The 24,950-nt window shown below is 38.8% G+C and overlaps 1 protein-coding gene across 3 annotated transcripts in view; it reads right to left on the reverse strand.

The window, feature by feature from the left end:
* The window catches only part of edil3a (EGF-like repeats and discoidin I-like domains 3a), a 199,353-nt gene that overhangs the window by 66,147 nt on the left and 108,256 nt on the right, over positions 1 to 24,950 (reverse strand). For all 3 annotated transcript variants that reach the window (XM_084114156.1, XM_084114154.1, XM_084114155.1), the window contains one exon: positions 17,652 to 17,765. In XM_084114156.1, coding sequence (XP_083970282.1) covers positions 17,652 to 17,765 — 114 coding nt within the window. The remainder of the gene's footprint in view (positions 1 to 17,651; positions 17,766 to 24,950) is intronic.

Genomic DNA, 24,950 nt, shown 5'->3' on the forward strand with positions numbered 1-24,950 from the left:
TAATTAGTCACCCATCTACCAAATCAATACCGGAACGCTGAATCATCATCCTTAACATGAACTTCCTCCAAGCCTTCTGGGAAAGAGAGGATGTTTGTGAGTTTGTTTACTTAACATTGAGATGTACAAAGACATCCCTCCATTTACCTCCCCTCTTAAGGGCTATGAGGATGATTCAATTATTCAAGCCCTTTCTTTGCTTCTTTTTCTCTGCTATTTTCTGCTGGCATGTGCTGTCCAGCAGGGGCATTGTGTACATTACAGTAACAGTAATATGACCAAAACAGAGACCAAAACAGAGAATTAAAACCAAACTGTGGAGGAAAACAACATTTCTGCATGTGTTTCCAAAGACCAAAAAAAAAAAATACAATGACAGAATAAAAAAAATAAAATAAAAATGCAGTGATGTGGGAAACATAGCACGCCTGCTGATAGAAAACCTATACTGTTTCCCAGAAAGAAAAATAAATAACAGCAAACTTTTTCAAAGATGAACAGGATGCAGACCCATCTATGTGGCTGACTAGTTCAAAAACAGTTCATTTCTTAACATATGGCTGAAAGACATTTAAGCATTACAAAGTTTGTCTCGAAGAACTACTGCATAAATCTGACTACATCCATCTGAAATGGACGAATGAGGTTATGAATGAGAGTAAAAGGTCAAGGGGTGTAAATCATGAAATTACCATCAGAACCTTTAAGCTGAACTTCTGTCCATAAGTAACAGAAACCACTGCATATTTATAACAGCAGCTGAAATTGATATCCATGTGGAGAAAGGAATTCAGATTAAATCTTTAGAAATGCATTCTATCTATCTATCTATCTATCTATCTATCTATCTATCTATCTATCTATCTATCTATCTATCTATCTATCTATCTATCTATCTATCTATCTATCTATCTATCTATCTATCTATCTATCTATCTATCTATCTATCTATCATCACAATTAATATAGATTTTTGAGTCAGCACATCTCTATTGCCTTTTCTGTCATTTGTGAATCTGTCAGTTTGGAAACTACCACCTTACAACTACACAAGATAAAAACAGTGTTCCAGCTCCCCATCTGATTAAAACTTTTGTAAAAAACAAACAATAAGATGATTAAATGAGTATGATGACATCTGATGTTCTGCTGTATAATCTAAAATGTCCACCGCCTACTGTCTGTTCTGAATGCATAGCATCACCACACCACATCAACAAACGCGCCCTCATTTTCCACTCCATTTCTGTGTAATTTAACAATGTTGCCGGGGTTGTAACCCTACAAATACATTTATTAATATATTTTTTAGAATCCTTTTTCTCCCGCATAGCAAATACGTTCCTACTGGTGGTCTGATTGTTGGGAAATGCACATAGGCAATTGTGTTGATATACATCTTCAATTCAATTTGGGCTTTGACATTTCAGGTGCTTTTTCTTTATCCCAGGTGCTCAATACTAATATTTACCCGGCTTGGCACTCCATAGCTCCCGACTGATTCATCTCAATTGCCTGGTGCTGTTTGAAGGAGTCAGAAGTTTCTGTTTTGCCTCTTCCCTTTTCATCCCTCAATCACAAAGACAGTTTTGTGTGGAATCAAAGAACAGGCACATCACAAGAGTAAACTTTTGACACCTACAGTCACAACAGATTTCTGTTCGCTGAGAATCTGTGGATTCAGAGTTCAATTATGTCAAAAAAAAAAGAAAAAAAAAAAAAAAAAAAAAGTATCTTCTCTCTTGCCATGCGATTTTCTTATTTTCACAATTTTAACATCAAAGAGATATGTTTCAGGAATGCCATACAGCTCTTTTATCATTGTGGATCTGTTGTTTCTCTGTGGGGTATTAATTACACTATTATAGGAAGTACACTAGCAAGTACACTATTATAGGACTTAATTGTAATATAAAAGTGATTAATCTGAAAAAAAAAAAAAAAAAAAAAATCCTATCTGTCTGTCCGTCCGACTATAAGGGCTGTTTCCATTGAGGAGGCAAGTAAGGCAGTGCCTCTTCAAAAAATTGGATGAGAAAATAATCCATATTACAAAAACACTAAGTGCAAAAAGCGATAGATGCTATTTGCACTAAGTCAAAATAGCAGTATTATTTAGTATAGCAGCGGATTTCAGCATTGGCATGTAACGCAGTCTACTAGCCACTTCGGCGGGTTCTCTCTAACGCCGACTTCACACTGGCAGTTGAAATCAGCTCCGTAATACACAATACGCCCCCAGGACCAACGGACACGATTTTTTTCGCACCACACTCGTTCAGACCCGCTTCGGACCCATTCGAATAAATTCTGGCTGCCAAACATACCATTTCAATGCAGTTTGGGAGGGACAGAAATACCTTAACGGAGCTAGCAGCAACCCTCCTCTATCTGAGGACTAAGTTAAAGTATCTATTTTGTAAGTTTATGTAAAAGACATGTTGATGAAAGAACTGTAAGCTCAAATTCAAAAGCTTTTGAAGTCTACTTCATTAAAGCATGTTTACACACACACTTACTGTACACTTAGGCCTACTACACATGATTTTAAAAACAGTACCATTGCAGTTTTTATGTTATGATTTTAAATTGGTATGTGACCTAAGAACGATCTTACATTAAAGCTACATAAAGGTGCTGAGGTCTGACTTTGTGGTGCTTAAAAGTTATTTTAATATTAATATTAATATGTGATGGACTTTGAAAGAAGTTTGACATATTTCAGATTTCAGTGCTGAATAAGGTTAACACTACCCCGTTTATTTGAAAATGGTTAATATTTGACAAATGTAAAAAAGTAATCAAATCAAATGTAATATGTAACATTACTTTAGTAAAATCATTGAAATGCTGTAGTTACACTGCTCATTATTATATTTTAAATAACGAACTTGTAAAGAGTAATTTATGAGCTAACAGAAAAGCTAGTAACTTGTAACTTGTACATTTAACCTATGAACCAGACAGAAGGGCTATAGCTAGCCATTGGATTTATGATTAGCTGCCTGATCCGTGAAGAACCGTGAATAACAGTCTATGGGAGAAACATCAAGTCGATGCCTTGATAGTCTCGCGTAGCCAGACCTTCAGACTGACGGCTGAAGGTCTGGAATTCATAGCAGCTTTCTTTGGCCAAGGCCCGCCCTTAAGGCCGTTTGACCGACATGTCAAACAACCAATTACAGTTCGTTTCGTTCAGCGTCACGTTTCGGGGCGTGGAAATGTCCCCACAACAACAGACCGGCGTGCAACAAGTCAGTCAGCATAGAAAATCAAAGAAGGAGAAGAAAACACTAAGTGCCTCAAACAAAACTCCTGGACATCTCTTAAAGAGTCTATGCCGTGAACCTCGCATACTTTTGAGAATCCTACGTTTAGCTGATCTTGATAAATGCTCATTGTCACTCATGTAAACACAACAGTTTTTCTTCCGCAATCACACGTCTGCGCTTTGTTTCCCGGCGGACCGAAAATAAACGCGACACTCGCGCCCCCCGGAAATCCGATAAAATTCATCCAATCAGATGACGACTTCGACATTCCTGAAGTGTTTCCAGTTAAGTGTATCATATGCATCAGACGTTTAGCCAACGTTCCGTGGGCGTGACGTCTGAGGCTGAGACTAATGCCTTGATAACGTTATGTTAGATTTAGGTTGGATTTTGCAGTTAGCCTACAACAAATTTAACACCCTCGTTTCTATGAAACTGAAAACAATTGAACCAGCTGGAGACTTTGACACAAGACAAAACAGAACAGATGTTTCAAAACCGATCAGATAACGTTACTATGGCTTTGTATGGCAGTAACGTCAGCCAACTAGTTTACGGTTAGACTAGGCTAGCTATCGATAACGTTACACTGACACAACTTAAGTTAATGCTCTGAATTCGCAGCTAATATCAAATCCATAACTTTTTGTAAAATTTCATAAGTTAAAATTTCCAGGTCAACCACAAATAATCCCACTACCTTTTAATATCATCCGTTAACTAATTCAATGCCGATTTGTTGCTTTGCCCACTTAACGTTACCACTTCAAGACCATTTGTAAAACATTGCCAGCTCAACGTGCGAGACGAGTGAGTTGCTTGAACATACACAGCAAAGATTCTAGAGCGCTACGCGCATACACAAACCCTTTACTCACTCGTTTAATTTGCTCCAGATGAATATTGTTGGTGGTACAGGGCTTGAATTCCGGCAAGGGATTGCGCGTATTGAGCATAATTGTACTCATTCTCGCAGATTTTGTACTCACACATAAAAACAAGCAAGTTATATTGGCTTTGTTAAACAGTATAATGGGTCCGTGCGTCAGGTCTTAAAGTGACAGCAGCCTAATATACCGGCTGCCAAATTATGAGATACTATTAAAAATCTATGAAAATCTATATCTATATATTCAGTGTCCAAATTTTGGCCAGTGAAAATGCTGAGTGGCTGTGACTTTGGAAAACCACTAGCCACAGTGGCTGGTGAGCAAAAAAGTCAATGTCAAGCCCTTTTAAAAATTATAAATAATGGCAAATACTATTTGTGTCACAGGGGAGGTTGTATAAACACACAAAGATGAAGATTAAGGCAAATAGGTAATATTTAAAAAAATCCAACAGGAAATCCAACAGGCACAGAGTAACATAGCCTACAACACATCCAAGATAGAAGACACCTGCCACTAAACTGAAACAGAACCGAACGTAGGTGATAATGATGGTGATTGATGAGTGCACAGCTGAACATAATTAGTGTCCGTGACAACAAATCAATGATTAAGGCAGACAATGACAAAACACAAAGACTGAATCCGAAATCACCCCCTAAACCCTCATTTACAATTCCCTACGTTAGTCCACTAATACTGTTCACTTGAAGGAGGGAATAAAAAGGAGTGAGCGAATTTGGACAGCCGCTGAGCGTACATTGGTTGTACACTCGTTATTGCAGTGCATTGTGGGATTGAATAAGTGCACTCAACAAACATTATTGTGACAATTTGCACCTTAGTGTTGCGGTATGCAATAATAGCATGTAAATGGTTTATTAAAATTATTAAATGGATGCCACCTTATTGGGTCAATAAAGCCCTCCCTACACCTACCCCTAACCCTCAACATAAACATTTTATTATTAAACACATGTTAGACACTTTATTTCCACTTTTTGAATATTTTCTTATTTTTTATTGAAAATAAATCCCTTTCTGATCTGATATGAGATGGGAAAGGGGGTAGACCGAGTTCGGAAAAAGGCTGATTCGAACTCGGGTCGATTTGCGCCAAAACTTCCTACCACACACCTCACACCTATACACTATTTATACTGTTGACAATCCAGTGTCTTCTGTAATTTCATCTGGTCCAACCAGACGTCAGTGGGCGGAGTTAGTGTAAGTAGCATCTGCCAAGAAGGCTGGCAATTTGAGAAGTCCATTGAGAAGTCTGTTCTGACAAACTGTGTTTTTAAAGTTGAAAAATTACAGTTTCAATTTATTTTAAATCTTCTTTTAAATGATATCCTACTTTGATTCAAAGAGCAATTATGCATCCTATTTGCCACGTCAGTTTACATTTAAGAATTGATTTGGAATTTAAAAAGTATTTTCAATACAATTTCTGAATGGCTGCATTAATACAACAGATTTGAATGAAGGATAGGAGGATTTTCTGTGTATAACGACATAGCATTTGATCCTTGCATTTTATCCATTTGACGAATGGACTATTTTTAAAGCTTTACAGTTATAATCACCGTTCTCCCATCCCTTGTCCATCTCCTTTTGTGTTCCAATGAATAAAAATTTAAAGGTTTAGTGTTAAAAAACAACAACAACATGTGAACCACCACTGGATTAGTCCTATTAACACTCACACACAACATTCAGTTCGGCTTACATATTGTGAAGCATAAGGACTACTGGCAGCATTTCCCAGAGATATTCTGTCTATCATTGTATGAGCATCAGTGGATCCCTTTCGTTCAGATTTTCTCTCTGGCAGTGTTGTGACATGCGATGACACACTGCTCGGTGTGTGATCTACCATCTTGAATGAGTTGCCCGCCAGCAGCAGCAGCAGCAGCAGCAGCAGCAGCAGCGTGCAGCTCTTCTGACCTTCCAGCATTCATCAGCAGTCCAACACACAGTGGCCATCACTAATGCTACAGGCACAGTGGTTTGACAGTTCAGACATTTCACTCCAGACCTATATAATCTATAAATTGAGTTGAAGGCCACCTCAATCTTTGGTGCTTGTGCTAATGAGGAAGAGCTGAGAATAAGCTCCTCCTTGTCAAAATTTAAATGGATACAGTTTTGATTATTCAGTTATTAGATTATGTTTTACTTTTTTTATATCTTTAAAACTGGAGTTTCAAGGTTGAAGTATTAGGCTACCCCAAACTTTAACCTCAGAAACCGGCACTCACAAGCTCTTAAAATGAACATTTATTATGTGATTTCCATTTATAGCAGGTAAAGGTTGCAGTTTTGGACTGTAATGTCCTGCTGAGGTTTCTGAATAATGCTTCCATATTCCAATTTGCCAATTCCTGTTAAGTACATGTAATTTTCTTCTACTGAATCTATCACACTCTGGATTTTCCATCTGTAATTTGTATTGAAATGGTCCTTTGACAATATATATATCTACATATATTTATTTATTTAAATAGGTCTTCAGAACTTTATTCAGATTTTTATATCTCTCTGCATGAGGCAAGCCAAGAACACATGTTGAGAATCTTCACAAGGATCCCTTTTAATATTGTGTTGCTTTTAAGATTAGTCATTCTATGGCTCCTAGCTGGACAAAATGTTTTGTTGTTTTTTTTCCGTTTTTTTTCACACTCCCTCTCAACACACATAAATGTGCCTGCCCCCCTGCGGACACGTGCTAATTATCCAAAAGCCTTTCTGAAGAGCTAATTGTCTAATCTATTTTCCACAATCAGACTAAATAAAGGCATTTACATAATTTTTTACCCTAAATCATAAAAAAATTAATAAAAAAATGTCATAGGTTGTCCTGGGCTCACTAAGGTCATCCATGTTATAGACCACTCATTAAGCCCAAGGGAATAAGCATCCAACCATAAATATTTTTGTTCTGGGCCTCATGAATTTTAGCGTCAGCCCTGGCTCCATGAATTCACTGGCACTCTAGACTGACTAATGGTTGGATGGAGAATAAATGTGTATGAGGAGCTCATTCTGGAATAAATAAGCTGCCAAATATTGATTTCAAAACTTATGAAAGAGATGGATGTTCTCTCAAGAGATGGATTATCTGACTGTGCCGGTTTCCACAATAAACTCATGCATACCACTGAAGACTTTTTATTTTTATTTCCATTGACAACTTTTTCTATTTTTCATGACACACACACAAAAAAATATTTTATTGTATTCATTTATCATATTTCAGGGATTGACATGCATTTGAAAACTAGTTTTCAAGTACAGTTGTGCCCCTAATTTTACAGTTGTGCCTCATTTTAAATTCCAGTTCAGTTACTGAGTTCACAAAATAGGGTGCAAAATTCTATTTCAATTCTAAATTGAAAGAAATGCAATTAAGATGAATGCATTTATTTTTTCCACATTAATTGCCCATGTTAACATACACATGTAGTATTGCATAGTATTTAATAAATAACATTATACTACAGGGCTGTTGAATGCTTGATTCTGATTGGCTGACAGACGTTCTAAGTTGTGCAGTTATTTTCCAGGAATGTTCCAGGCAGGTCTTGACTGCATCAAATTATTTCAGTTATTTCAAATGTCCTTACAGTCTCTGGCTGCATTACCACCTTGGGTGTTTTCTAATCATTCCACGGCCCAGCATCAGCTATTCCATACTTATTATGGACCAGGGCTGGTGTGCGGAGAGGCGACTTCATTTCAAGAAATGTATTTCTTGCATATAGAACTAAATAATCAACAGTCCATCTAAGAAATTAGATTTTCTTATAAATTTCCTACATTTTGGAAACAATTTTGCCCAAGCTACCAAGACATTGTTCTGACTGGATTTCCTTTTGTACACATTTGTATTGATGATATGCATTGTGAACAGAGATATACAAAAAATATATTTAAATATACAGTATATATACATACATATATACATATATATATATATATATATATATATATATATATATATATATATATACATATATATATATATATGTATATATATATATATATATATATATATATATATATATATATATATATATATATATATATATATATACATATATATATATATATATATATACATATATATATATATACATATATATATATATATATATATATATATATATATATATATATATATATTTGAATTCATTATTTGAAGTTGCACACTGGACAAATCAGCAGTCTTACAAGGTATAATCACAGCCATTTTTTCCAATCAATCAATCAATCAATAAATAAATCAATAAATCAATAAATCAATAAATCAATAAATTGTCTATTGATTTGTTTATAGAAAGGATAAAACCAAGTTCTGTTTTTCGTTTTTAACAAATCTAGTTGCTCAAAACATTTAAAGCATTTAAAGCAAAGGCCACTTTGTACAACAAATGTGTAACCATCAATTTACACAGGAACTTTGTCAACATGGGGGCAACTGAAAACAAGCAAACAACATGTTCATGTCAGATGTGTTGTACAAGCAAGCGCTCAAGTAAATGTCAACGCAAACTGGGAGAACATTTTTCTCAGTGGGAAAACGCTTCTGCAGACTTCAGTTAATGCCTTCAACACTTGAGCCAATAGCAGCTGTCTATGCTAATCAGTATGGCATGATGATATGCTGGGAGCTGCATGCTTTGTCATTTTAAATAGTGAGAAATCCTGTCATTATAGGAAACTATTTCATTGAAATTCTGCTTATTCACAGCTAGGCCTATGCAAAAGATACTTTCTTGTGCAGGAACATGCAGTTTGACCATGTGTGCAAAGCCAATATGCAAATTCAATCCATTCTTAAAATAATACAGAATTTGCCTTGTGATTTATGATGACTCCCAATATACATTTGCCCCAAAAAGTATTTGGACAATTAAGCCACATTTTTTAAAGACATTTCAGTGAAATAGATAATATAATATCAAATAGAACTACTGTAAGTGGCAACAAAAAAAACAAAAAAACAACAACAACTAAGAAACGACAAATAAATGTGACATATATCCAAATACTCGTTTTGAGCCTGTGCGGTTGGTTTTGAATGAATATATTTATTTGTTTTCTTATTTTATTATTACTGTCAAGAAGTAGTTACATGGTTACATCATTCCTAATCTAAAGAGAGAGACAGAGATTGAGTGAGTGAGGAGAACCTTAAACTTTCAACATGCAAATGATTTGCAGTGTGCCAGCTTGCCACACATAATAAAGCAAAGGAGGTGGCAGTGATTCAACATGACAAAAAGGTGAAATGAATAGAGCGAGACTGTCAGTCAAACGACTGGGGGAATTTAGCAGCAATCGATTTTAGCAGTGTGGGAAGACGTGAGTGAAGGCTTTCTGACAGGGCTTTGGTCAAACTCATTCTAGGAAGGTTGTGACACATCTTCTTGGGCTTAGTTTGGAAGAGCATTTCTTTCTGCCCGTGTTTATGTGGGTGCTATTATGAGGGCTTTCAATCAATAAAATTTTTAATTGGATTAATGAAAATATCCTGATTAATCAGATTAATCACAGTTAATCCAATGAATACATTTTTGCAGAAAAAAAGCCCTCAAATTAAATTCATCCATGCACAAACTATTTGTTAATTTGTGTATTGTTGTGCACATATAAAAAGAAGAGCAAAAAGATAATTGAAAATGACTTCACTATTGCAGATGAAAGCATTCTATTCCATTATGTTGAGCTGTTTTTAACACAATTACAATTGAATAATTAATTGTGTTTTTTTATTTTTATATATAAATATATAATTAATCACACCAAATGAATGCATTAAACTGACAGCCCAATAATTTTAATTGTTTATATACACACAGTGATAGTCAGAATTATTGGCAACCTTGGTAAATATGAAAAAAAAAAAAAAAAAGCCTGTGAAAATAAATCTGCATTGCTTGATATTTTAATCCAAAAAATCACAAAGATCTAACTTTTTATTGAAGTAAAAGAATTGAAAATAGGGGGAAAAATATTTGCCAAGATAACAGCTCTGATAACAGCTCTAATATTTCTAGCAGAGGGGGTTAGGTTTCGATTTTGTATCTGTTGGTATTGAATTCGTGAAGCCATGTATCTGAACAAGATGTCCAGGACCTCCAGCCAGGGTTTCCGTTGTCCGGTAATTACCGGACATTGGCCGGAAAAAAAATGAAATGTCCGACAAAATTAAATCTCTCCGGTCAAATTGTCCGATTAAAATTGCCTTATAATCCCGCCCCCCTAACACAATCTGAATTTGAGAATAAGCCTAAAATGTATAAAGCAAAAATACACCGAGCTTTGGCTATGTTATAAAGGAACAGGCTCTACCGTTTGAAAGTTATTAAACATTATTACATGGCTTGGTTGAATTCCAATGTGGAATGCGGTCTGTTATTTCTTGATATCAGACGCTGCGAAGCACTAGCGGCGCCAGGATTTTGATTGTAGGTGGGCCTCCAGAAAACTGGATGGGCCAGTTAAAATAAGCCAAAAAATAAAAAAATAAAATAAAAACGGGTTCCCCTTCATCTCCGTTTCAGCGCTTTTCTGGGCACTGAGGACAGTGACTCAGTAGCCTACCTGAATTTAACAACTTTAAACAGGATTTTTTTTTTGTTGCTTTTTTAATACAATTACAATTTCATTTAATTTATTGTTTAATACAATTATAGGCCTATTATTTTTAGTTTATTAACAGCAACAACAGCTGTAAAGATGAAGTTGACGATCGCCATCTCCTTATGAACGCGCCTAGGGGAGAGTGGGGTGAGTTGTGCCAGTTTTTACTCAAAGTGACTTTAAAGTGAGGCCATGGCAGTAATGCCTTCAACTTAAGGATGTACATATATTTGGTGGATGTGGTGCATATCAGGATGTGGTGCATCCCTGAGAACAATAACTTTGGATCTGAAATAAATTGTTTCAGAAATATAGCTCTTGGGAAAAAAGTGGTCTCATGGCACAACTTGCCCCTGGTGCGGGGGAAGTTGTGCCTTTGGGGGAATACATTGGGGGTAAATTGTGCCAGTGATTTCTGAAGTAAAACAGAACATTTTAATGTTATGAACCGTAATGCTATATGAAAGCAAGATAAATTCAATACAAAATTACTCATTTAAGGTTTATTTAGATATTGTCACCCTGGAATACCATAGCATGCATTTTTCCTACTATGGTCAATTGCATAGGGATTTTGTATTGAACATAACTTTGGATCACAGTGTCATAGAGACAAGGGGGCAGGCTCATTTTACTCAGACGACCAATCAGTCTCTCATGATCATTGTGAAGCTATCAAGCTACGCCCTAGCAACCATTTAGAGCACCATAGCAACACAATATATGATATTTGTGAATCATTTCAGGCAAAAAGGCTTTGGCAATAGATGCCTGTTGGCATAGCGCTGTCTGTCAATTATGTAACATATAAGAATAAAGTGACTAGGCTAATTTCTAAACATCCTGTTGTGACATAGGCCACTTAAAAACGGAATAAAACTTATCTTTAATTACATAGTGCAAACCCAAAACTGAAATCAGTGTTAGCTAAATTAAACAAATAGCAGGCAGGCCTAAGTCAAACAATGATGAGGCATGCCCATCTCCTCACTTCTCAAGATTATCCCCTGTGAGTATGTAGGTCTAGGTGGTCTGGATCTGGCACAACTTAACCCAGGCCCTTTGGCACAAATCACCCCAGACCCACAAGTTTGAAAAAACTAGCATGATCCAGCAGTTAAGAGCTAACATCATGCTAACTGTATAGACTCATTGTGTAGCCTACTAAAGCACTAAAACATGTGTGAAATGTTTTCAAACTTGTCTATAATTGTTCAGACACTACAATCAGAAAACCTCAATCATAGAAATTTTACTTTGAAAGGGAAAAAACAGTTTTTTGCACTAAAATGTGCTTAACTCTCATGCCATGTGTCTCTCTTCTTTGGAGGACGAGTAAAAGTGATTGCTTTTCAAAATTATGTGGTCACATGACCAATTTCTTCTATGGTTTTCCGGAAACAAGGGTGGAACTACTTCCCCCCCCTGGCACAAATCACCCCACATAATCAGAGAGTAGCCTATTTCTTTTCATTTTAAATTGTTAAAAAGACATTTCAAGCTTTCTTAAGATAAATTTCATGTCTGTGAGGCCTACGCTGAGTTTCGTTAAATTAGGATGAGATGCGCTCCCGTTCACGAGCAATGCAAGTGACCGCGCGGGGCCTGCATGATTAGGCCTATCGTCTGCTATATTTGCTGCTTATTTATTAAATACAGGCAATTGGTTGATAAAAAAATTATTAAAATTAAGATACAATTTATACAAAACGAAATTCACTTCAAAAAAGTCTTTCTACAAAACCAAACTTAATTAAGTGGTCAAAATCATGTCTGACCCGCTCCATGTCTCTCGATATTGCGCATCCTATACTACTCGTGCGGTTCACTTTTCATAATCAACATAAATTAAAAAATAACATTATAATATTTTAGCAAATATTAAACTAAATGAGCTTATTTAATGGCTACAACACGTATAGTAGACCTAGACTCTCTATTTGTACAAATTGCTGCACATTCTTTTTATTCAGAATTTTGCACACATAGCCTAAGTTGAAAGGCATTTGTTTGTGCATGCATAGCAAAACATATCTGCAACATTTATCAAGTTCACTGATAATTATGCGCGCATTTATTAATTATTATCTTAATGAATAATGAAACAAGGACGAACCATATAAACTGCGTTGTTTGTTTAGAATGAAATGGATCGCAAATAGATCTGAATGAAGAAATGTACAAAACCATAGTAGAAAATGGGTCTCGAGTGTTCCTGCAGAGAGGGGGTTCTCGCTGCAGAATCGGATCAAGACGAAGCAGCGAAGTCGCCTAACAAGGTTACGCGGCTTATGCGCATTGCAGGTTGTGGAGAGACACTGGGAAGTTCGCTTGAGTAAAAACAATAGGCTTCAGATATTCTATGTGGGGAAGGGGGATTGGTTTGTTAAACTATGAATGTGAAACCATAGTAAAAACAATTGGCGTTGATTGACGCCAATCGGACGTTCATGTTTTTTTCCCGTTTTTTTATTTGAAAGTTAGGCTAATAAACATGTTGCATTCGGCCTGATTATGTCATTTTTTAAGTTACATAGCCTTCCTCCAGTTTTCCTCAACTTGACTAATTAAGAGGTGATATTTGACCGGCATATCATCAAAATGTCCGGAAAACGAAACCTCTGCCGGTCACTTTGACCGGCACCATTTTTTTCTAGCGGAAACTCTGCCTCCAGCAGAAAAATAGGCCCACAACATTCAATATACAGCATTATTTTTAACTGTGCGAATGGGGTACTTTTCATCCCTGTTTGTCAGTAGTGTCTGAACTGAATATTCTGGAGTTTGTTTATAGATGAAAGCAGATTTTTCTTGGAACCCTCCCACACAACTTGTGGAGATGTAGGTACTGATATTTTTTCTGAGGCTTTCGGACCCAGAGGCTTAACAAATCTCTGCAATTCTATAGCTGTGATGCTTGGAGATTCTTTGACCATTAAGACAATATAGCAGTACGGGCACATTGGAAAAAAGTACCTGTGGCAATTTTTTGCAAAACGCAAAATACATATCACTGCAGTTTCCAACAGTAAAACAGCAAGCACTTTTAATCATTTTCACACACTATTATGATTACAGGGGCAGATTATGGATTAATAAAGACTTGTTTTAACTTGGCTCATTGTACAATTATTTTATGACTTCAAAACCCTTTTTTTTTACCATAGTGTATGATTTGTAAACTAATATATTTTGGAGTTTGCATCATTAACCAGCTCCATATGTTCTATTGACATAATAAACTTGCTCGGTAGCTCAACTGGTACAGAATTGTACTTGTGATGCAGAGAGCTCGGGTACAAATCCTGTGAAAGATGATTCACGATAAAAGAGCTCAAAGACAAGAGTTTAAAAACAAGCTAAAATGCCATGGTTACGATTGCGTTTTTATGTCACATTTGCTTTTGTTAACACTATCGGGTAGGTTTAGGGTTTAGTGTAGGTGTACGTTATTTTAAAATGAAGCATTGAGCTTTTAGCGCCACTCACCAGGCATTTCAATTCAGAACTACGGTGATCCGTACAAACTCCAATGTAATAAAATGTTTACATATACACGTTCATCTGTTCTGAAAAAACTAAACACGCTTTTAGCACCACTCACTGGACATTTCTCTTTGAAACTGTTGCGGAACGTGCACAACGCAACATATTTAGCATTTTGCAAAAATATTGCCACAGGTACACGCTCTCTTCCAGGCAGATTTCGTAACATCTTTAGTTGATTGGAACTTCTTAATTATTGCCCAGATGGTGGAAATGGGAATTTTCAATGCTTTAGCTATTTTCTTACAGCCACCAGCCACTGTCTATTTTGTGAAGCTCAACAATCTTTTGCACATCAGAACTATATTAATTAATATATTAATATGAAACTATGTTTCACCCTGGTATGCTAAAAATTGTAAATATGAATGGGAATATACTTGTATTTATATACTTTTATTCTACTACTAAGAGTTTTGAGTTTCTAGGGGTACCAATAATTGCGAATGTGTTTTGGTGAAAAAAAAAAAAAGACTGTATATACAGTATATATATACACACAGTCAATTATATATATATATATAATTGATCGTTATTTTGGAAGCTGGTATAGTGGGTATGCACGTGAAGTCACCGTCGGCCAGAGTAACTGTGGTTACGCCCACTGAGTGGCAGAAAGACTGAGCGGCAGCATTGGTTTGCATTCAGTGTGAATGCCGTGAAAAACATACAAAACACATTTAAAACTGGAAAGAGCTTTGAGATTGACTGAACAACTTGATTTGACATGAAATCTGAGGTATATTTTTACAAACTGCCGAAAGCTATGAACAGAGAAGCAAATGGATCACTGCATTTCATAAGAAACACCTGGACTTAAGGCAGCAAAAGGTAGATTTGCAGTTATCATTTTGTGTCAATATGCTGAATTTAGGGGTAAAATCATGCCCTATATATTGTATTGTTATATATTGTATTGACAACTCATTGATTAAATATTTACCATATTATATTCTGCATAATTGGATGTTTTTAAATAAACACTGACAAAAAACGATACAAGTTTTAGGGCTGGATGATATGATGATATGTATAGCATTGATATAAGTGATTACCCGGATTTAAACCTACCTGTATGGTATTTATATAAAGCGTTCACACTCACAGGCAAATTTGCTGTATGTATTTCCCCCGTGTCGAAATCAGACACGTCAGGAAACACGATTCCTGGTTGAATGTCAATATCCATGGATCACTGGATCTGTGGTAAGTTGTAAGGAACACTATATCAAGACCAACCTTTAGTTTAAACCGATAATCGTTTGTTTTACTCAAGTTTTCACAGTTTTCCCTGTTAAATCCAGTCACGCAGCAGTCCGGCTGAGGGGGTGTGTTCTGGCGGGAAAGTGATGTCAATGCATATCCTCTATAAAAATGCTGGTGTTTAAAGTAATAACCGTGACAAGAATGACAGAGGTGTTTGTCTCTATTTAATAAATGTCTTGAGATATCTCAAATAACTCAGAGAAAAGTAATATCCCTTTTGATTCATGGTGATAAAGCATATCTAGTGTGAACAAATGACATTTCTCTCTCTCTCTCTCTCTCTCTCTCTCTCTCTCTCTCTCTCTCTATATATATATATATATATATATATATAAATATCAGTCCCACTCCTTCTGCCTGCATCTTTCTATTGGTCTCATTGGCCATTTACAGAGCCGGACAGTAACGGAGTACATTTACTTGAGGACAGTACTTAAGTACAATTTTGAGGGATCTGTACTTTACTCGAGTATATTTTTTGGGGAGTAGCCTACTCATGATTTTACTCAAGTAAATTTGAGAGGCAAATATTGTACTCTGTACTCCACTACATTTCTATCCATAACTGTGAGTACCCGTTACTTCTTCTAAAAAAAAAGGAAAAAAGAAAAATCTCGGAAACCCTCAATTTGTTGTTTCCCTCTCAAACGTGATTGGATTGTGCAGGCACCACTGATTGGGACAGCCTATCAGCAATCACCTTCAGCTTTCCGCCAAAGTCAACTCCATGGTCAGATTTAGATAAGAGACGAAACCATGGATGAAACAATGGATGAAGACGCAGCAGGTCCATCCCGGGAAGCGATATTTTTTTTTCCAGGATGGTAGGGGAAGACTCATGAATATTCATTAGGAAGTCATCCCTGATTGGTCTTAACCCCAGTGACGGGTAGGTTTAGGGGCGGGGTTAGGGGTAGGTCATCAGACCAATCAGGGATGACTTCCCTAATGAACATTCATGAGTCTTCCCCTACCATCCTGGGAAAAAAAATATCGCTAATGTGCCAACCCGTGGCCCCACCTCGCCAGACTATTTCAATTTTCTGAACAAGTTAATGATAGTTTCCGCTTCAAGTGTTTGCTCTGTTTACCAATGTAAGCACTGTGGCAGTAGTAATGCAATATTTAGAAAATGTACTCTTGTACTCTTGATACTCAAGTACTTTTAAAAACAAGTACTTCAGTACTTTAAGTATACATCTGACTGTAGTACTTTTACTTGTACTTGAGTAAAATTTAGCAAGGGGCATCTGTACTTTTACTCAAGTAATGAAGCTGCGTACTCTGTCCACCTCTGGCCATTTATATATATATAAAAAAAAAAACAGAAGCAGAAATATAAATGTTTTACATAATACAGCTAAAATGGTGATGAAAGGTGATGAAATTCAAAGTGTTTGATCACACCTAAATCAAAGTGTTTCGGTTCTTTTATGGAGCTTATGTTAAATATATCAGCCTGGTACATCAAGCATTGACTACAGAAGTAAAAAAGATGGTTTAATGACATATGATTCCAGTTTGCATAGTGTGAGAGGAGTGTGACTTATGTAAAAACCACCATGTTCACTCAATCACTGTTGCCTTTACTTGCCAAGCATGCCTCAGTCTCTTCCCTCATACACGCAGTTTTAGGAAGAAATTGGGTAAGTTAACTTTTGGGAGTTTGAGCCATGTCAGGTCCCGAAAAAGGTGCTAAAACATCTCGCCACTTTTCATTATGTAACAATATTTCCAATAATCTCTTTTTAATAGTTCATGTTCGTTTTATTTCAATAAATCCCTCTCCGAGGCATGGCACCACACCCACCGTGCCCGTCTCTGTTCACCCTGCCACAATGTGTCTTGTGTGTGTGGGCATAACTGTCTGTTCTCCGGTGCTCTTGCATGCTTCTCCATGGACCCGGTGAAACAGATGCTCTGAACTGTCACAAAATTCACTTAATACAAAGCCCACTGGATGGACTGAGGGAGAAGAAATGGGACAGGGAAGGAAGCATCCATAAAAACAAGAACATGAACTTACTGTACTGGCAGTTTCTTCCCATATATTCTCCTGGGCATTCACATGTATAGTTCGCAACAAGATCGGTGCAGATCCCTCCGTTTCTACAGGGGCTTCTTTCGCATTCATTAACATCTGCAGAAAAAAAGGAAAACAGAATCGTTTATATTAGGCTTAAAGGCAATAACTGGAACGTCTCTCATTCAAATGCACTGGTATATACCATTTATTGGGTTTGTACTGTTTGTTATTTGATATTTGGTTCTCTCCTCATAGCTGAGAAGAACATTCCAGCCATATAATCAAATTATAGCGATTAAAAATCGAATATAAAGCAATAACACCCTCTCCCTAGCAAGTCCTTGATGAATTCGAGAATGAATTTGAATACAAAACAGTGTTGGATTTGAAACTGACAAAATAAATGGATATTAAAACAGCAATTGCAGGAATGCACAAATACATCCATTATTTACATGGTATAAAACAGTTTATTTTAAGCTAGTCGATTATTTGTCATTGAGAAAACATTTTACAATGTTACTTTTTTTGTAATAAGGAGTGACAGGGACATGATTCTTACTTTTTGACCCATACAGGACTTGTGATTACTGGAAAAAGACTACACATTCTGTAGAGAATTACACACACACACAAACACACTCTTTATTATGTATTTTATTTCTGTTTTGAAAATAAATAGAGGCAATAAAATGCATGAGTACAAGAAGTACAATGGAACATTAAGTGTCAGTGAAAATATTGCCTGGTAAAATCTGACTCCAAATTATTTCAGCTACATGGGCCTCCTTCAAATTACACTTCATTCTGTAGATTTACACTACTGTATGCTGAATTGGTGCTCAAGAATGATTTCTTAGTATTTTTAATCATTATCTTATTATTATCAATATTAATATTTTTGTGGGAACTGACACTTTTTTTAAAGATTATTTGATAGAAAGTTCAAAAGAACAGCATTTATTTGAACTAGAAATGTACAACGTTGTAACATTATATATCTCTTAATGTGTTTACTGTCTCCGTTGATCAATTTAATGTGGTCCTGCTAAATAGATTTTTTTTTTTTACCTCAAACATTTGAACACACACCTACTCATCACAGAAAACTTTCTGCATTTTTAGTTTTTCCAAACTCATTCTGTATGATTTATAAGCTTGTTTCCTCATGTGGACCTCAATTTAGGTCCCCACGGTGACACGAGTCCCAATTAGTCTGTGTGTGTGGCAAGCAGGGCGAGGCCGAGGGTTTCGCCTACATGTGAGTCCAGGTCCCACGAATCTCCGAATGTATTTATTGTAAAATTATATTCATAAAGTATACTTAAAAGGGAACAGCAGCCTTGGAGAATCCTGAGGTTAGGATCAACAATGGTAAAATTAATTCCAATAAGCAATTTGTACTGTTAACTTCCTGTTATAGAAAACGGCAAGAAAATCAATATAAATGCAAATGCCAATGTAAATAAATGTAAAAACCCTACACAAATCTCTTGCTGAACACTGAACGCTGTTTTGTTGGTAATGCAACCTTTTCTTTTAATAACATATGTTTACACTAACACATAAGCTACTATACCTATGCATATCATGAGCTTCTCAGAGCTACAACCTCCTACTGAAGAGAAACTGAAATCCACACAGGAAAAGATGGGATCTGTTTCAAGACATATTGAGCCCACCAGTGATGGGGGTCATCACTTTAGCATCTACCGCAGCGTGCACACAGAAGTGAGACATTGAAATTCAACCCCATCATCCTGAGGCCTCACCATAAATTAGCCTGATGAAAAGCACACCTCTGTCTTTATTCCTCTGTGGTTAGACTAACAGGATATAGACAGCCGGTTTCTGAAAAAGAGCAGTCGCAATAATCTAGCCGTGTGGTCTAGGGAAACCCTTAACTCTTAAAACCAAATGGCAGGAGACAAGACTCATGTGTGTCTGGCCAAAGAATGAAGTTAGAGTGTGTGACTTTTTTGGATGGTAAAGAGTTCTCTTTCAGGTTTTATAAGGACTTTCCATAGACAATGATTATTATTCTGTACAAACTGTATATTATATCCCCTAACCATACCTTCTGCCCTCACAGAACATTTTCTGCATTTTCTGCCAAAAAAAAAAAAAAAGTTTTCTTAAAAAACATATATATAGATACAAATAGATAGATAGATAGATGGGTGGGTGGGTGGGTGGGTGGATGGATGGATGGATGGATGGATGAGATAGATAGATAGATAGATAGATAGATAGATAGATAGATAGATAGATAGATAGATAGATAGATAGATAGATAGATAGATAGATAGATAGATAGATAGATAGATAGATAGATAGATAGATAGATAGATCCTAAAATAATTCACACAACTGAATAAAATCTCAAAAGCAGAAAATGTTACAAGCAGCCATCACAGAGCTCTAGGACTTAGCTTTGATGTTTGGAGGATAAGCTTCCATTCAACAGCAGCCTTGATTTGCTTAACTTACCTGGCCTTAATAAATCAAAGACTTAACATCCAGCTGGTATTTTCAGACATTGAATGCATATGTAAAATAAATCCCTAAATGTTTTTCTGATCTAGGTTTTGACTTGAGATTAATATAGCCTTCCAACCAATGCTCATGTAACATACATGAACTTCATCTGTGAGTTAAAATTTTAGTAGTGCCAATAACTGGTTGCCCTTTAAAACACACCAAAAATGTATGCAGTAGATCTGTCTAAAAAATCTGCACCACTTGTGATGAAAAACCAAATGCACAACAATTACTTCATTACTTCACACATCTTAATGACCATGAAACTTCAAATTAGAAAACTATGCTTTAAGCACTCCTCTCCAAACAAGTGCTTTATTAGCATGGGTGCACAAACAAGCCCTTGTCAGACACAGTGCCATCGTCATAGCAGGAGATTGTCACAATCACAAGGATTATGTTTTAATTAATTCAAGTGAGCGAGGTTTAACGCTCTCATTAACGATCATTAACTTGACAAACAAAGACCTGAGAGCACACTGCTGACAACGACAAGGGCAAATTATCATTTGGTTAATAGCTACTTCAAAATCAAAATTAGGTGCTAATGTTTGCTTTTATATTTCACAAATCTGTTGATTCGTTAAAGGGGTCATCACGAGGAATCACATTATCCTTAATCTTTGTAGATAAGAGTTCAGCCTAATATGAAAACAGTGTTTCTCATATGATGGGCCGCGACCTGCGAAAAACCCGTAGTTTTATAAAAAAATGGGGTAACAAAAATACTGTTCAGTTTTAAAGGCAGAGAAAAACTGATCAAATTAAAATATATACTACTACTAATAATAATTTTTATTATTATTAGTAGTAGTAGTAGTAGTAGTAGTAATGGTAGTAGTGGTATAAAAAAATAAATAAACTGGAAGCAGATCACATAAACAGTAACATAGTTCCCCTTCAGGGACTACCGCTGCGTGTAATCGCAGTGGGAACGCCTCCAGCGTAGTGCGTCTGAAGCATGAATGAAATCAGTCAATGGCGAGACGGAACGTAGTAGGCGGGTGACGTCATCGACCAGGAAGCTATAAAGCACCCCTGAATCACAAGCGAGACAGCTCTTGTTACTTCAGCAGCTCTCTGTGTGTGTGTGAAATCAAAAAGTTGTGTTTGTCTGTCTCTAGTTGGTACTAGGCAGGAGTTTATCACTATATATATATATCCCATATATTATATAAAAAAACCACGAACATGGCGAGCGAGCAGCAATATAGGAAGTGTGTTCCCCCCTGTACTCGATACATCACAGGCGGGGATTCACATCTACTATGTGTTGCTTGTTTGGGGATGTCGCATGCCCAGTCAGCTCTCGAGGGGGCTGATTGTGAGCATTGCGAGCGTCTTCCCATAAGAACGCTGCGCTCGCGGCGATCGCTCTTCGAGGAGGGCGGTTCGCTGCGCGCTCCCCAGGGCTCGGGTCCCGCTTCTGTCGAGGCAGAGCGGCGGCGCTTGTCTTGGGGTTCGCAGATGGATATCACCGCGGGGTTTGAGACGGGCCCCGCCCTATCTCAGCCTTCTCCGGTGATACCCAGTGCCTCTTCCCCGGTTCTAGAAGCACGCTCGGCGGTTACTTCTGTCCCGGTTGAGGCACACGATGTTCAAGAACTTCGGCTATCCAGTTCTGAGGAGCTGGATGTTGAAAGTCTTGCAACAGAAGATACTGTACACCAACACACAAATATACATGAAGAAAATGAATTGATTGATGTATTATCACGTGCTGTTGAAAAGCTCAGCATTGAGTGGCCAGCTGATAGGCAGGAGTCTAAAATAAAAAGTAAGCTTGATGAAAGATTTCTGCCATCACGTTCTCTGCCTTCTCGCCGGTGCTTGCCATTTTTCCCAGATCTTCACACCGAGGTGTCGAAGACCTGGGCTAGACCTGTGTCCAGTCGTATTTACACTAGTCAATCTAATGCTTATGGTAATATCATGGGAGCTAAAGCATTTGGTTATGTGACGTTGCCGAAGGCGGAGGAGACGCTCGCGAGCTATCTCTCTCCCGAATCGGCATCGTCACTTAAAGCACCGGCTCTTCCCACCAGACCCTTAAAAAATACATCAGCGCTGGTGGGAAAGGCTTACTCGGCGGCGGGACAGGCGGCCGCGTGCCTGCATACTATGGCAATCATGCAGGCATATCAGGCCGACCTGCTTAAGGAAGCTAGTGAAGGGGGAGAGATTTCTGTTGAAACTATTAATGAGCTCAGACAGACAGCTGATCTCACTCTCCGGGCCACCAAGGAGACCGCTAAATCCATCGGCCGGTCTAGGGCAGCCCTGGTGGCCACGGAGAGGCATTTGTGGTTAAATCAAACATCTATGAAAGAGAAAGATAAGTCTCTTCTTTTAAATGCCCCGGTTTCCCCTGCGGGCCTCTTTGGTGATGCTCTCCACTCTGTCACTGAGAGGTTCCAGGAAGAGAAAAAGCAGGCAGCCGCATTTCATAAATTTATCCCGCTTAAAGTAACTGTCTCTGGGTCTGCTGAGAAACGAGGACAGTCCCAGCCGCCGAGTACATTGCAGAGAGCGCAGCAAAAACAAAGCGTCGCGTCTCGTGCCCCCCCGCAAAGAAACTGGAGGGACGAGACGGGACGCTCTCAGGTGCGGCCTTCGCGGGGCAGGGCTGATCTGAGGACAGTCATTGTCGCCAAGAAGGCCGCGTCTAAAAGGTCCTGACGCTTACGGGGTCAGGGCTCTGAGGGTGGTCCCCACCGAGAGAGGCTCGTGTTCACCTCCTTTAAAGGTGCCCTGTCTCCCTCGGTGCCCTCAGGGGTCTGTTCTACTAACCCTGCCGAAACAGGGCGTAGAAGGGCCCGGCAAATGTTTTCCCGAGGGTCGCTCGCCCCCTCCAAGGAGGGCTCTGGAGTGCTCAGACCAGTTGTTCCCTGCCGGTGCGCCGTTACAGGGCGCTGTGTCTGTCACGCAGAATATTCAACCAGAGGCCAGCCTCGAGAGGCTGGTACCCTTAGTAGATTTTCTAGCGGAGTGGAAAAATCTTCCCAATGTGTCTCAGTGGGTCCTGCACACGATCGAAAGAGGTTACGCTATACAATTCAGGTCTCGTCCGCCTCGGTTCAGAGGGGTTCTTCCCACTGTGGTGGGCCCCGAGCAGGCTCTGGTAATGGAACAGGAGGTTATGACTCTTCTTCAAAAAGGAGCTATAGAACAGGTTCCTCCTCCCAGCAGGGAGTCAGGTTATTACAGCCGATACTTCATTGTTCCAAAGAAGGACGGGGGGTTGCGTCCAATTTTAGATCTGCGTCTCTTAAATCACACTGTAGGGAAACTCAAGTTCAAGATGCTTACTCTCAAACAGATCGTGTCACAAATCAGGTCCGAGGACTGGTTTGTCACGATAGATCTAAAGGACGCCTACTTCCATGTGTCCATTCTTCCGCAACATCGGAAGTTCCTGAGGTTCGCTTTCGGGGGCGAAGCGTACCAGTATCGGGTTCTTCCGTTCGGCCTAGCACTTTCACCCCGAACGTTTACGAAATGTATCGATGCGGCTCTATCTCCTCTGCGTCTACAGGGCATCCGCATTCTGAATTACATCGACGACTGGTTGATTCTAGCTCAATCGCAGTCTCAGGCGGTTCGGCATCGAGATGTCGTTCTTGCTCACATCAAGAAACTGGGGTTGAGGCTCAACGCCAAGAAGAGTGTGCTTTCTCCAGTACAGAGATCCACTTTTCTCGGTGTGGTGTGGGATTCGACGACGATGCAGGCACAACTTTCCCCTGCTCGTATTGCTTCGATTCTCACTGCAGCAAATCAGATCAAGCTAGGCCAGCTACTCACTGTGAAACAGTTTCAGAGACTGTTAGGTCTCATGGCAGCAGCGTCCAACGTTATTCCTTTTGGCCTACTGCACATGAGACCGCTTCAGTGGTGGCTCAGAACCAAGGGATTCTCCCCGAGGGGAAATCCGCTCCGCACGATCATGAGTTCGCGACGGTGTCTTCGCGCCCTGGTTATGTGGAAAGATCCTCGGTTCTTGTCCCAAGGTCCTGTGTTGGGAGCTCCTTGTCGTCGCGTAATGCTAACGACAGATGCTTCCCTCACGGGCTGGGGGGCGATCATGAGTGGTCGCCCAGCTCAGGGTCTGTGGCAGGACCATCATCTCTCGTGGCACATAAACTGTTTAGAGATGTTGGCGGTGTTTCAGGCTCTGAAACACTTCCTCCCAGACCTGAGGGGCCACCATGTGCTTGTCCGCTCAGACAACACATCGGTGGTCTCTTACATAAATCATCAGGGGGGTCTGCGGTCGCGTCCATTATACAAATTAGCCAGTCAGATCCTTCTATGGTCCCAGGGGAAACTTCTGTCTTTGAGAGCGATTTATCTCCCGGGGTATCTGAATCGAGGAGCAGACATCCTGTCGAGGCAGGGGCCGAGGCCCGGGGAATGGAGACTTCACCCCGAGGTGGTGGAGCTCCTTTGGGAACATTTCGGTCGTGCCGAGGTAGACCTATTTGCTTCCAGAGAGACATCACACTGTCCACTGTGGTTCTCTCTCAGCCATCCAGCCCCACTGGGGTTGGATGCTATGGTACAGGCGTGGCCGAGGTCACGTCTGTATGCTTTTCCCCCGATCGCTCTGCTCCCAGGAGTTCTGGAAAGGGTTCGCCGGGACGGAGTCAGTCTACTCTTGATAGCCCCGTTCTGGCCGGCCCGAGTATGGTTTTCGGACCTTGTGTCCCTCCTCGACGGCTCTCCCCTGGAGATTCCGATCAGGAGGGACCTACTATC

This window comes from Abramis brama (assembly GCF_963993115.1).
Source record: "Abramis brama genome assembly, chromosome: 5".
NCBI classification, from domain to species: domain Eukaryota; kingdom Metazoa; phylum Chordata; class Actinopteri; order Cypriniformes; family Leuciscidae; genus Abramis; species Abramis brama.